The sequence below is a fragment of the Aptenodytes patagonicus genome, chromosome 3 (assembly GCF_965638725.1).
Source record: "Aptenodytes patagonicus chromosome 3, bAptPat1.pri.cur, whole genome shotgun sequence".
NCBI classification, from domain to species: domain Eukaryota; kingdom Metazoa; phylum Chordata; class Aves; order Sphenisciformes; family Spheniscidae; genus Aptenodytes; species Aptenodytes patagonicus.
This window is the reverse complement of record NC_134951.1, coordinates 123,270,016-123,283,715: the sequence shown is the minus strand read 5'-3', so window position 1 is coordinate 123,283,715 and position 13,700 is coordinate 123,270,016. Positions and strand designations below refer to the sequence as shown.

The 13,700-nt window shown below is 36.1% G+C and overlaps 1 protein-coding gene across 7 annotated transcripts in view; it reads right to left on the bottom strand.

Annotated features, from left to right (window-relative positions):
• The window catches only part of KIF16B (kinesin family member 16B), a 141,409-nt gene that overhangs the window by 99,398 nt on the left and 28,311 nt on the right, over positions 1 to 13,700 (bottom strand). For all 7 annotated transcript variants that reach the window (XM_076335052.1, XM_076335055.1, XM_076335056.1 and 4 more), the window contains exons 8-12: positions 12,962 to 13,130; positions 12,666 to 12,797; positions 9,652 to 9,827; positions 7,676 to 7,741; positions 4,504 to 4,563 (exon numbers count right to left, since the gene is read on the bottom strand). In XM_076335052.1, coding sequence (XP_076191167.1) covers positions 4,504 to 4,563; positions 7,676 to 7,741; positions 9,652 to 9,827; positions 12,666 to 12,797; positions 12,962 to 13,130 — 603 coding nt within the window. The remainder of the gene's footprint in view (positions 1 to 4,503; positions 4,564 to 7,675; positions 7,742 to 9,651; positions 9,828 to 12,665; positions 12,798 to 12,961; positions 13,131 to 13,700) is intronic.

The following is a 13,700-nucleotide window of genomic DNA, read 5'->3' as shown; positions in this document are numbered from 1 at the left end:
TAAAAGTCAAACCAATTTCTACGCAAACGGTAAAAGGGGAGAAGAAATTTAAAAGAAAGTTGGGAAGAAAAAACAGCAGAGAATTATAAAAAGGAGTACACATTTTAAGAAGATTAATATAAAAGCTGCTAAAGGTTAGAGAAAGAAATTGGAACATGCAAAAAAGATGACAAAAATAAGATGCCAGTAAAAGAAAAAGATGACAACACATGCAGTCAAATATAGCAGCCACATCAAAAGAAGTTTTGTACCAATTAAAGCCTCAAAAAAAAAAAAAAAAATCGAAAGTTGGATAGGTTACCCTAACATCTTAGAAAGCATCCAAAGAAATTACAGCCCCCAGGATTGATCTTTAACAGAACAATACAAAAAGGACTAAACTAAGGGAAAGAGCAAACAGTTTTTCTTCCTTCCTCCTCTTTTTTTGGGGGGGATGTGTACAGAAGAACATTAACAGAAGGAAAAAAAAAATCCACAAAAAGATTCAATGAGAGTCAGATGAAAGCAAAATCCTAGAGTTAAGTAAGTGCTGAGGTTGCAAGACACCTGAAGATAGAGAAGCAATGTAAAGCAGTGCTGTTCTGTAAAGTGCAATTCTTTGGACAGCTGGTGACATTTGAGGAAACAACCCAAAGCCTGTGGGCTTCAAATCAAACACTGTCGCTTTGGTTTTCGATGCAGTATTTTACCCAATGCTGAAGCATCACTCCACATATTTATTAAGTTTATTAAGCATTAAAATATCCTCCCTTCAATTAAAAAGAAGCACAAGGGACAGATTGTAATACTAGGTTAGTAAGGTTAGAGTGTCACATTGTATTATAGTGAGGAGGTCAAGGATGAAAAAAACCCATCATCATTGGAAACAACACTTGTCACTTCAGACAGATTAACAATGCCAAGAAGCTGCCATGCTATGCAGTAAAGGATACTTCATATGGAGTCAGCACAAGTTTAAAACCCTGATGTATGCAGTGTCCTAATCTTTGCATAAGGAAAATGGAAGGATTTGGGCTTTAGGTGTGAGTTGACAGTAATTCAGACTCCAGAGGAACCCAGACAGTCGCCCTGCAAAAGGGCTTCTTCCAAATGCATGAAAGAAAGAGAGCACTTTCAACACTACCATCACCAGTCCAAGACATGTCCAATCTGACAACAGCATATATGAAGGATTATACAAGATGTTCACAGCTGGTAATGGCATCCAGCCATACAGACTCTGCACCAAATCCAGAATTGACAACATTTATAGCAAGGAGAGTTCAACATACTCAGTCTAAAGATGCACACTGTGATGGAAAACCATAACTTCGGGTGAACTACAGAGACAAACGTCAAAGGGATAAAAGCTACAAGCAGAAGTAAGGAAGAATACTGGGATGTACATGTCAGCTGCACACACGGCACTGTGCCGACTGAAATAATTGAATTCTAAGCTGCCAAATACTTTTTATCAAAAACTTGCCTTCACACGGTATTCTCTCTTCCTCAGTATTTTCTAGCTGGATAGGATTTTCCATTCTCTATGAATTATTTTCAAGGTAGCATTTAGATGTTGCTGGTCTAATTTAAAACAAGGTGCAAAATAACTGAGAAGGGTGAACAAGTTTGAAGAACGTCCTCCCTGCAAAACAGTATGCATCACTTCTTTGTCAGGCCTGATGAAAGCACTGCATTCAGTAAAAGCTACGTAACTTTTTCCAGCAATATCTCTTGATCTAGTAGAAGACACCAGCATGCCCTATGAATCTAGCTTCCTGTATTTTACAAGGCTTATGCAAAATCCTTTCAATTATTTTGGATTTAAACATTAACAGATTTTCCCATCAGCCTGTGAGAACAATTCAAAACCATGTGAACTCTGATATTTAGAACTTAGTACGAAAAAGCATTAACTACATATGATAGAGTAGGAAATCCCATTCAGCTACTAGCAAGTGCACTTGCATCTGGCAGGCATGTATGAGTAGGTAATAGGTAGCTGTTTACATCCATTTTCAAAATCAACTGCCTAAAAGACTTGGAGCAAAAGGTGTTAGGGACTGAAAAGTAAAAGGTTTTTAATTCTCCAAGCCCGCTGCAGGGCAAGAACTGAAAGGCAGCAACTATCTCAGGACTGCAAGGCCAGGGGGAGGCAAGGGGAAGCAGGCTTTAAACATAAATACAAATGTGAAGTCCTAAGTACCTTAACGAAGAATGTCCTGAAAGTTACTGGATTATGGCATGGAAAAAGTTCCAGTTGTGACTGCAGTGAGGCGGACATACGAAGTCTCATTTCTCAAAGCGTGCCGAGAGGTTCTAGTTTTACAAATGAACAAAGCCTCTGTGTGCAAGAGAGGGTACATCAATAACGAAACAAAAAAGCTAGTGAACTTATATGGAGTCCATTACAAGAAACACCGCTGCTCTCTATAGTTTAAAATCTGCTTTCCAGCGACTCAGCCTGGCAAACTTTCAAAAAGCCCTTTTCCACTCGTATGCTGGCAGTGATTTCAGGAATCGTTAAACAAGAAGTGAATAAAAATATGTATAGCTTCAGTAAAACAGTGTAAAATAAAACAGTACAACCAAGAAATCTTCTGCAGATTTTCAGGTTTTTGGGGCCAAGAAAGATTTATCAATTGCCTTTAACCCAAAAGTGAAATATAACCTATGTTCATGTACTCAAATACCAGCATATAAAAGTACAAGATACAGAAGCTGTATGAATTAAACTAACAAAAGCTCAGCACCAGAAAAGTAGAATTACAGCTTCTGTGTTTAAGTCCTTTATATTCAGCTATTTAACAAATGCAGCTTTCCCTTGTTTATTTGAATTGTTCAGTTAACACCTCTTACAATTCTGTAGTTTCTGTGCAAGAATCAGTGCACTTCCAACATAAAGCTTTAAAAACTTCCCATATGCTACATCATGCTGACTTTCACAATTGACCAAAATTCACAAATTCTCCATGTGACAATGAACTGCCCGATCCAGACGTGAGTAAAGGGAGGATTAATAAAGTTCTATGTACGCATAGATGCTTCAAAATAACAAAACACAGAAATAATGTAAAATTGGACCCAAAATATCTCTGAGGAATATGCAAATGGTAATTCCCAGTTCAGTACCTGGACAGACATTAAACAGTCCATTCTGTCATGCCATCTGCTAGGCAGTTACCAACCCTGCTCTGTTCTCCATGCTATTTGTGCTTTATTTTTATTCTTAAGCATGAAGCCATTCAACTTATTTGGAACTCAGATAAAAGACATGGTGGTGAACTTAAAAAAAAATTAAAGGAATCAAAAAGTGATACACAGAAAAAAAATCAACTAAGAGAAAAAAATCAAGTTTCAGATCAGTGATAAGGAGAATTAAAAAATTACTTCTAAATGTTTGCTTGAATTGCACTCCAAAAAAGTTTAGGTTCAGCATATACAGCAAGTCATGAAAGCTTAAGCTTTGTTTTCAAAGTTTTTATTAACAGAATAGTTAAAACATTTGGCAAAAAATGTTAGTCTACATTATGGAAAAGAAATTGTAGGAATTATTGCTCTGTGTACATGCACGCACGCATGTGCTTGTATGCGTGTATGGAATCATAAAGTAGCCCATTAAAATACCACCTCAGACTATCAGCTTAATCACGAGCCAAATGCCAACATAAAATCTCAGCAGTACAAATGGACAGCAGGAAAGCAAAGATACATGCAGAGAACACAAAAAGTCTCAGTCTGCATCATGCAAAAAACACAGTATGGAAATCACCAAGTTGCCCTCTTGGATCTGTACTAAATGTACAAAACGCAAGAGAGCACTGTGGGGATTCAACTGCTCCAGAAGTAGCCTGAAGTCATATAAAGAGCGCAATGCAGGCCCGCTTACGTGAACCAGTTGCAAAAATCCCTGCGCTTGGGACTGCTTAGGTCAGATGCATGTGTTTGGTTTGATGAAGACCTACTAGAGGAGATTCAACTGCAGAAATCCCATTGAAAGTTGTTTTTCAAGTTTACAAGCCATTTCTGACCAAAACGTGAATCTGAAGGCCAATGCAAAAATTTGTATCCACTATGCACCGCATTCACTGAGATACCCAACGTAACATAGAAGGTGATTATTCACAGGTCTTGATACAACACAAACAACAAGGGGATGAGGGATCCACTTGTGCTTGCCCCAGGTTTTCTTCATTTGCAACTCAATAAAAACATTCAGTATTTTAAAGATTTGTAAGAGATAAGCTGTTCTGCACTGAGGTCACTATGGTGAAGAAAAGAGAGAGTTGTGCTCATTTTTATTAATAATTATTTAAAATCTTATTCAAAAATACCACTGTGCCTGAATATTTACTCTAAAACCTCTCAAAAACTAATTCTTTGGAATAAGCTAAAATAAGACTGAGAAAGTTTTGTATTACTAAAAAACGCCACAGAAGGTGACTTAGAACAGGAACGTTTTTTGAAGGAAAAACTCGAAGGCTAGGTCAAGTGCCAAGTTGAAAATTTATTTATTTTTCTTACTTTCAGAATATCTTGGGTTTCATTCCACTTGTTTGTCCACTCTTTGGTCAGTTCTTGTACCTATAAAAGAAAACAAATATTGGAAAAAAGTCACATCTCTTCTAAAGTCCTTGATAACACATTCTCAGAGAAGTACTAAATATTTGTGCAATTCTTTGTGAAGTTTAACACTTAAACATTTAGAAGAGCACTGTTGCGCCTGCAATTAGTGGCCATCCCTACAATTTCTCTCTCTGAAAAAGGAAAATCACAAAATTCTTATTTATAGTATAAAATGAAACAAAGGACAGGGATAACCGCTTCAAATAATGGCAGGCATTTTCAAAGAGATGGAATAATTCCATGAAGTGCTTCATCAAGTCCTACAAAGTCTACCGCCACAGATTGATCCTGTAGCTGTAACAAGACGACAGCTCCTTTCCTACAGTGCAGGTAGGCATGTTCAGGCTAAAATACCCTCCAGAAACTGCAGAAGATGGCATGCAGAGGAAGAAGCAGACAGGCAGCCTTCAGGAGCGAATCAGAGCAAAGTTTGCTGCAACTTAGAAATCACACGCTTGGTTGAAATCAGCACAGAAGTGAGAAGCTGCTTGCAAAGGCGTTACAGACAGGGAGAGCGTTGGGTATGAACGCTTAGGTTTTGTCCTGCTTTTCCTACTCATCCAGTTGTCAATCTCGTAAGTTATCTTTTATAGCTTACATACCGGTAAAGCCTCTTCATTTCAGAGTCTTTCAGGCTTTTTAGGAAGCAACACATAGAGGGTGCTTCAGGCAGATCCACCTCAAAGCTCTGGCTGACTTGGAATCATAATCACATTAAATAGAATACAGACGCTTTCATTTTTAAATCACCAGATTTCTGTGCAGGAATTAAATACATAGGCTTTTAAAAACATACACAATCTTTTATTATTTGAATTCCCTTCAACTAGAGAAGGCTGGGGGGGAGAACCAAACGACTATGTCCCTTTATTACTTTACATATAAAACCACTGTAGGAAATAAAAGATCTTTAACACAGTTTTTCCAAACATCTCCACGTTTGCTACCTGCAGCCTACCATCTTAGCTGTCTTTGCAGATCAGCTGCAAATTAATCAATGGGAACTAAAGAAGCTTCTCTCATCTCCACCTGTATCTCAAGATTTCAACAGAGAAAAGTAAATACATCTTTCAATGCATCGTATCAGTCCTAGTGCTGCTAATCAGAATGTTAAAACAAAAAATAATTGAAAAGATTAAAGAAAAACATGAAGGCGGTTCATCGTAAGCCTATTCACCGTACCAGAATAATTTCTATTCCTCAGAAATCATTTAAACATTGTTCTTATATAAGGACAAATGAACTCATTAAAGAAAGCTACCATATATTTGTCAGATAATTTAAATATGGTGATAAAGTCTTTAGATCTGTATAAACAAATTAATTATTGCACTCATTCAATTATAAAAAAAGCTATAACCATTGCAATATCTACTAAGAATTTTCAGTAATTATATCTATTGTAATTATCATGAACAGTAATCACATAACCTTCTAATGAGGCTGACAAAAGATAATAAAATATGCTCAATATACTCCCCACACAGGAGAGGCCAACGCTTCTGAGCAGGACAAGCGGTGATTACTGTCAGAGCATGAATAACATACTTTAATTAACATATAGTCAGCAGTTTATATTAGTCAGCTACTGTTAGATAAAAGCTTTATGTTTGTGCACAAAAACAAAAGCATACTACACATACTAACAATATTATCATTCATCTGATTCAGCTAAAAAATTTTTAAAACCTAGTATGAACATGAAAAAAAATAATTTGCAACTGAAGGCTCATACTACGGTTATGCAGGTCCTACCCTAATTATCGAATACAACACAGTAAGGATTCCTGCATATACTGGAGAGTTGTAAAATGCGTTCCCAGCAGAAACTTGGCTTATGGAGAAGCCTGGAGTCTGCTTTGCAGCTATGGTTCATACTAATACATATATTTCATCCATTTTTGTTATGGAGTTTATTTTTCAAGTATCATTTCACTGAAAAGTGTTTCAACATGTCTTTAAAATTGGTATTAACAATGGGAATCCTGAAAAGCACAGACAGATACCGTACCAATTACTTAGGTCAAAACAAGATTCTCAAAGCAATGCATTCATTCTCTAATTGTAAAGGTCTAAGCAGCACCAGTGTAAACCTAACAATTTAAACCAGCTAAGAAACCCCTATTTTTTGAAGGCATCATATCTACATTTGATTGGCATCTTGTTGACAATATTCAGAACTAAATATTTGCTGCCATGTAGCTGAATGATTCCAAATACTTTCCTCTCTCCTCTTCCAAAATCTGAGTAATACTGTTTTTTAAAACAGTTTGCAGTAGCTTTAAAAACAGGCAAGTATATAGAAAAGAATTAACATAGAATGATAGAATAAAGGATGACAGATTGCAAATTAGAGAAATGAGAGTACCATTATATTTATATCCTTTTGGACCCTATGAGTATATCTAAACCGTCAGGGAATTTTTCCCAGCCTCTACACTGGGCTGGATTATTAAAACAACTCGGTGTGAGGCACACTATGAAGTACACCTAGACCTTAGACCCTCCCCCAAAAAGACAGCTAAATAGGCACTGAACATAGTTGTACACACCAGATTTAAAGACTAAAATTTTCTGAAAACCTACCCCACAACACAAGTTATTGATTACTTGAAAACATAAAAAAGAGTTGACCATTTTCCCCATAAATCTTTTACTGTATTTTCTACACACTGAATGCTTTGTTACTGTGATTACTGGTTACCGATTACTCTGATTTAGTGGCTTTTCCTTCTCTACTCTATTTACAAACATACTTTTTTAGTAAGGCAAGCTGGCCTGGGAACGAATATTTTCACTAAATAGAACTGTTATATAAATATCAAAGATATACTTTGTTCTTAGTTATAATGTTATCTTACATTAGTAGGATAACAAAATTACAAGTTCACACATAGTGGTTTGTTTTTTTTTTTTTTTAAAAAAGCACCAAGACAATGCTGTTTGGTGGGAGAAAAATTAGTTGTGTATCAAAAAAAAAAAAATCCTGAAAATTACCAACACTCTTGCATCCAGATCACCCCCTTTCCTTTTTTTTGTTTAAAAACTGTTTTATGAAATTATAACTCACCCTTGCTTCATTCTGCTGAAGCTTTTCTTCCATACTTAAAGCTGTTGGAGAATCCAAGAGTGCAATCTAAAATTGTAAAAAGTAAACTTCATCAAGTTAAAAAAAAGGAAGAAAAAAATAACAATTTCTGGTGGAATCAAATGAAAGAAATGCAATTGTTCAACTTTTTTGATTATTTAGGATGAAGTATTTTAAACTCCAATATACATCATTTTACCCTGAAATACTGTAAACAGTAATCAAAATCTTGTCAAAACAGATATTTCAAATACAAATCATCAGTTTGAGAGTACTAGTTTCATTCACTATGTATACACATGGTCACACACATGCAAACACTGAGACCAGACACAAGTTTATAACGGGTAATTCCCGATTCATCTATCTTTAGATTTCTGTTAAATGCAAAAAATTATTATGCATCAATAGTTAACCATTTTTCTATAATACATATGTATATTGCTTATCTTTAATAAATATATACTAAAGTAACTGGCCTTAGAAAAGGAAAACTACTATACAACACACACGAGCAATACTCATTGTTATGTGACCTTCTACACTGAATCCAGCACTATATTTTGGTAACCAGTATCTTAGTGATCTACAGAAGCATTTGCAATACAGTATTCTGGGAATATAAAGGAAAACCACAAAAGAAATTATACAGAACTTTATGTTCTACTGTGCATACATAACCTGCTGTTTTACCAACCATCACAAATTCGATTAACTTAAGCAGTTCTCTATTGTCTCCCACACAGCCATCTATCACATCTTACAACCGAACCAGATTTATTTTGTGATATCCACTGTTTTACAGCTTGGAACTAGGTCAAAGCATTAGATCTTCAAAGGGTTCCAAGTTACATCTACTTTGCTGACTCTAAATCAAACCGTATTTCGAAAATAAATTAATTTTCCCCTCCTAAAGAATACAGGAGAAAACACAAGTATAATAGAGTAATTCATCCCCATAAATAGTTTTCTAATTGTTTGTGACAAAGCAGAGCTCTCCGCTTCAGTCATCTACAATACCTATTACTGCTTCCAACTGTGGTCCCATCCCCTTTCTCAGCAAGTGTTTTATAGCATGAAATCTAGCTGAAGTACTAGCCTTCTATTAAAAAAAGTCTATGCTGAACTGACATTTCACATTGCACAGCCCACCTAAAATAAAATTAGATGGTTCTAGAAATAAATCTGAAGTATCATTTCAGATACTTCCAAATCATATTTGCTCAAGTATTAAAACTAGCGGTCGCGAGTGACATTATTTAGAAGAGACAACTGGCCTGAGCCAGTTGCATATTCCTTATTGTTAGCTTGGTTTCACCGTCGCGGAAACAGAGGAGAAATTAAGCGTAACTGAGCTTGTGCGGTAAATGTTTATAGTGGCTAATACTGATAGAAGAACAAGAAAGAGAATCGCGCAGAAGGGAAATATAACATGACACGTTTTCTTACACTGCCACTGAAAATACTTTTACATATTTAGCATGTTACATGCTTTCTAATGTCCTGTGCAGCTAAACACAAATAAAATGTATTGTTCAAACCCATGCATACTCCTACATTTTTATATTTATGCATCTTAAATACTTTATACCTTGTACTTCTTTTAAGATACTAGATAAAGTCCCTCTTCAGTCCATCAGGCTAGACCCAGGAAATGTGTTACTGCTAGCCTCCTTATGCTGTGGTGACTACCTGTTCCACAGCACACCGCAATCAAGCTCTGATTATATTAAGAGAAAGCTAAAAGCTTTGGGATGACAATTTTTCCCCCTTATGTTAAAAGAGGCAATCTATTGGCCATATGGAAACTGATTCAATCAGGCAAATAATATTCATTCATAGCCTCACAGAGCTTGTTTACTCAAATCAATATAATGAAAGATAATTATCTCATTACATTCTAGAAATAGATGTTATAACTCAAGAAAAATTACACATAAATTTCAAGTAAAGCTAACCTGATTCCCTTGAGCAAGCAGGGCTTTTAATCGGGCTATTTCAGCTCTCAGCTCACGGATCAGTTTGACATTAGGATCCTCATTAATAGTAGGCTTGTTGATGATGTTTTTGGCTCTATTTGCATAGCGAAGTGTACTTAAAGTTTCTCCATAATTGACATCAGCAGGTGAAATAGCTAAGGAGATGAAATCAGAAACAGTTTATCCAGCACCATATGTTTCATTTAGTAAAGTTAGTTTATATTTTAAAAGTCAGATAAACTTAATGTGGCTGAAGAGACAGAAATATATGATTAACCAGTATGGCTACAATTTGTTCCAGTTCTTCACTTAGCTCTACTGCTTTCATGTCACTAACTTTGCTTAAGTAAACACTGTATTAGAATAATCAGGTCCAACAATCAAGCGTCATAAAGAAATCTTGCTGTCAATCTACTTAACATTTACATTTCTCTGGTAAGCATAAACGTCTTATATGAATACCTCATAGGCTTTCTTGCCTTTTTTTCTTTTTTTTTTTTCTTTTTACAAGAACAGTGGGAAACACAGTGAGTATTTTGGAAGTATCAATGTAATCGTTGAATGGAAAAGTCATTCCAGGTAAAAACACAGTAGGTTCAGTCCAAGTTTTGAAGGGAAATTAAACAGCATTCAAACAAAAAGCAGACATGAAAAGCAAAACAGGAGAAGAGCTTCTATAATTTACAAACCTAGCTCTTCTGCTGAGCCGCAGGCATCTGGCAGCACACAGAACCGTTAACTATCTGATGCATCATGAGAAACCAGTACTATTTTTACAGGCAACTTAACCAGGAAAAATGGAGTTTAAATGAAAGTGCTAATGCTATCCTTCACTTAATTTTCCTAAAAATATACAAGATGTACCTAATTAAAAAGATAATTACTGCATCCAAATAGACAAGCAAAAACACAGAAGAGAACACCATGCAGAAGTGAGGAGGGACCAGAGATCTGAATAATCAAACTGAACAAGAGACCCAGGGAATCAGACAATGAAAACACCTGAAAAAATAATCAAGTAACCTAAATATTCTGCCCTTCCTCATTCTCTCAACAGTAATAAATATTCTTTTTGTGGTAGAGACTCCCTGAATTAGGGGAGATGCACTTGACAACAGACTATACTTCCCCTAGCTCACACTATCACTTCCCTACTTTATCTACTGTCTCTTCTCCACTACTCAATTATTCTCTTTCTGGAAGGATGCTACAATACGTTATAGAAATATGACAAATCAGAATTGGATGTATTTTTATAAGAGCCTTTCCTACAGTTTGGGATGATATTTCTGCTTTTTTTTATGTTTAGTTACAGAAAAGGCAGGCCAAATGTATCCAGACAGCTTGTCAGGCCCTGTTAGGCAATTCAGCCACATTACCAGTAGAGTGACTGTTGGAGGAAAGATCAACCATCAGGGCTCTGCCTAGCAGAAGCATCGTTAATAGATGGGGAAGTAGCTGAAAAAGCAGCTGGGCACTGTAATCCTTACTATAGACACTGAAAGCTCACTGTGTTTCTAAAACTTCTCTTCCCAATCCCTCTGTCAAAAAAAAAAAAAAAACAAAAAACAAACCCCACACAACCCAAAAACCAAGTTACTTATCCATGTAACTGAAAGAAAGCATCAAGAAGAAAGATGCCAGCACACTGTTACTCAAACAACCAGAAAAACAAAACAGTCCGGTCCAAGATCCTCTTTTGGTACTACTATGATCAGCCTGAGGACAGAAAGTGACATGGATTCCAAAAACATCCCCAAATTCATGCAACAAAGAAACTGCTATCCAGAGAATTTGACTGTAACAAAGCAATTGAAGAACCAGAATTTGATCCAATGCATTTCATTGCCTCAATTCTGCTCTCCCACCATTCCAAGAGGGCTGCATCAGTTAGACTGCATTTCATTTGAGCAGGAAAGAGTGAGAGAAATTTCAGAGCTGCTCTTCTCTTCACACCTTACATCTCCGACATTCAAAATCCTCCCCTCCCCCTTAAACATCCTCCTGGCTTCACTTGGGGTTTTTTGGGAATGGAATTCCTGTTCCAATTTGTTGAAAAATGTGCAATACATATGCCATAGGTATGTTTTTAAACCAAGTGATCCTTACAGAGCTTCCTACAGGTAAGAAGGAAACTGTAAGAAAAGTTTGCAAGATGACTGATCATAAATAATTAAATTTAGACAAAAAGTTAAAACGCTGTGTGCATTCAAAAAGTAGGTTAAATAAAAATTACAGTCTTACCCACTGAATGTCAAGAGACCAGGTTGTTTCTGCTACTAACGCAACAAAAACAACACAGTTATGGAAAAGCAAACTAATTCACACATCAGTATTGACTAGATGCACAAAACTGGATTTTTTTTTTTTTACTGGGGATCAAAGTCTGCAACCTGGGTAAGAGAGGCATAAGGGGAGAGAAGTACAAGACTTAGATAAAGTCGAAGAATAAACAGGAACTATTACTTAAAGTTTAACTGGTCAGATGGACTAATCATTACACTGTGCATGCGTCAAAGAAATACAGCAGTGAGGTAGATGTCAGAGCAAATGCAAGCAATTAGGCACGTTCATTTGGATGATCCTTACTTACGCAAACAAATGTCTAACAACTGTACATACACAATCTGGATGCCTTGTTACATTTGTGACCAAATACTCAGCCAGTGATATATGCGCCTAAATAAATAATCTGCAGATGAAAATGAAGTTTTCAAATTCGGAAGGCATACCTGCTATTGTTCATGACATTGCTAAACAACTAGACTGTCCCCGTATACACAATGAGACCCTATATCATTCTGCTGCTGGAAGAGATGTTCTGCAGAGTGTAGGTAAAGACAGAGTGTTACTAGAAAACTCAAAGAAATAAATCATTAATATGTGTAAACAACATTCTGCCTTAACAAAGTATCTGGAATCTAAATATTTACAGCCACTCCTATTAAGCATGAACTGTTCAGGATGTAAAAAAGTAATTTAAAAACACTTACTGGCAATCATTATAGTTTTAGAGTTTCCTCCTAGGCTATCTTTCAACAGCCAAGTCAACACAGAGTCCCTGTAAGGCACAAAAACTTGTTTCTTCTTTGAAAGAGGATTTGTTGCATCCTGAGATAAATCAGCTGTGATGTGGAGGTAGGGAAAAAAAAGCAATTATGTATTTTCATTCATTTTCAAAAATGGTATCCGCTAGGCCACTATTTGTGTAAGTAAACAAACAGAAAGGTATTTAATGACTAAAAAAGAAAAAAACCAGAACAGACAAGCACAAAAACCAGAGACTTACCTAAGGCAGAAATTACATTTCCCAGAGTAACTAGAGATTTGTTAATATTCCCTCCTTCCTTTAATCTAACCCCTGTGGCACCGGTGGCATCTGCTCTCTCACTTCCAGCAAGATCCACCAAATGAATCTTGCTAACAGTTTCACAAGGCATTTCAGAATCAAATTTAGCCTATAGGAAAAAAAACCAAAAGTAAAGTATGTTAAGCTCCAAAATTCTGAAATTTTACTGAATCCAACTTAGTGGCCTTTTTCATGTCATAATTGAATTTAACTTGTTTACAATAGCTGAGCTTCAGAAAACAGGTGTATTAGAGGTGCCACAGAAAGGCATTTGATCATGAATTGCTGCATAAATCGCATGCAAGCAGTTACTTCTTTAAATTGTAGTATTTGCAACTTTCTAGCCACTTATGTACATGCACTGACAACCGTGAATTGGTGTTTACATGACGCAGAGCAAACATGTGCTGCATTCATTTTATTAATCTTTCAACATTTATATTATATTTAGCTTTCAACAAGTTATGGCATACACAGACACATTTACACTCAATTTCTCCCCCTGCCTCCAAGTTCACGTAAGTAGCAATTGCAATTTTATTCTATGATTTTAACTGAGGCCTCCTCCCAATTTTTATCTTAGTTCATATAAGTCAACTCAGATTGCCCTGTTTCAAACTTCCTTCTACTTTTACAGTACAACAGTAGAACAAAACTTTTTGCTGCCTGCCTCTCATCC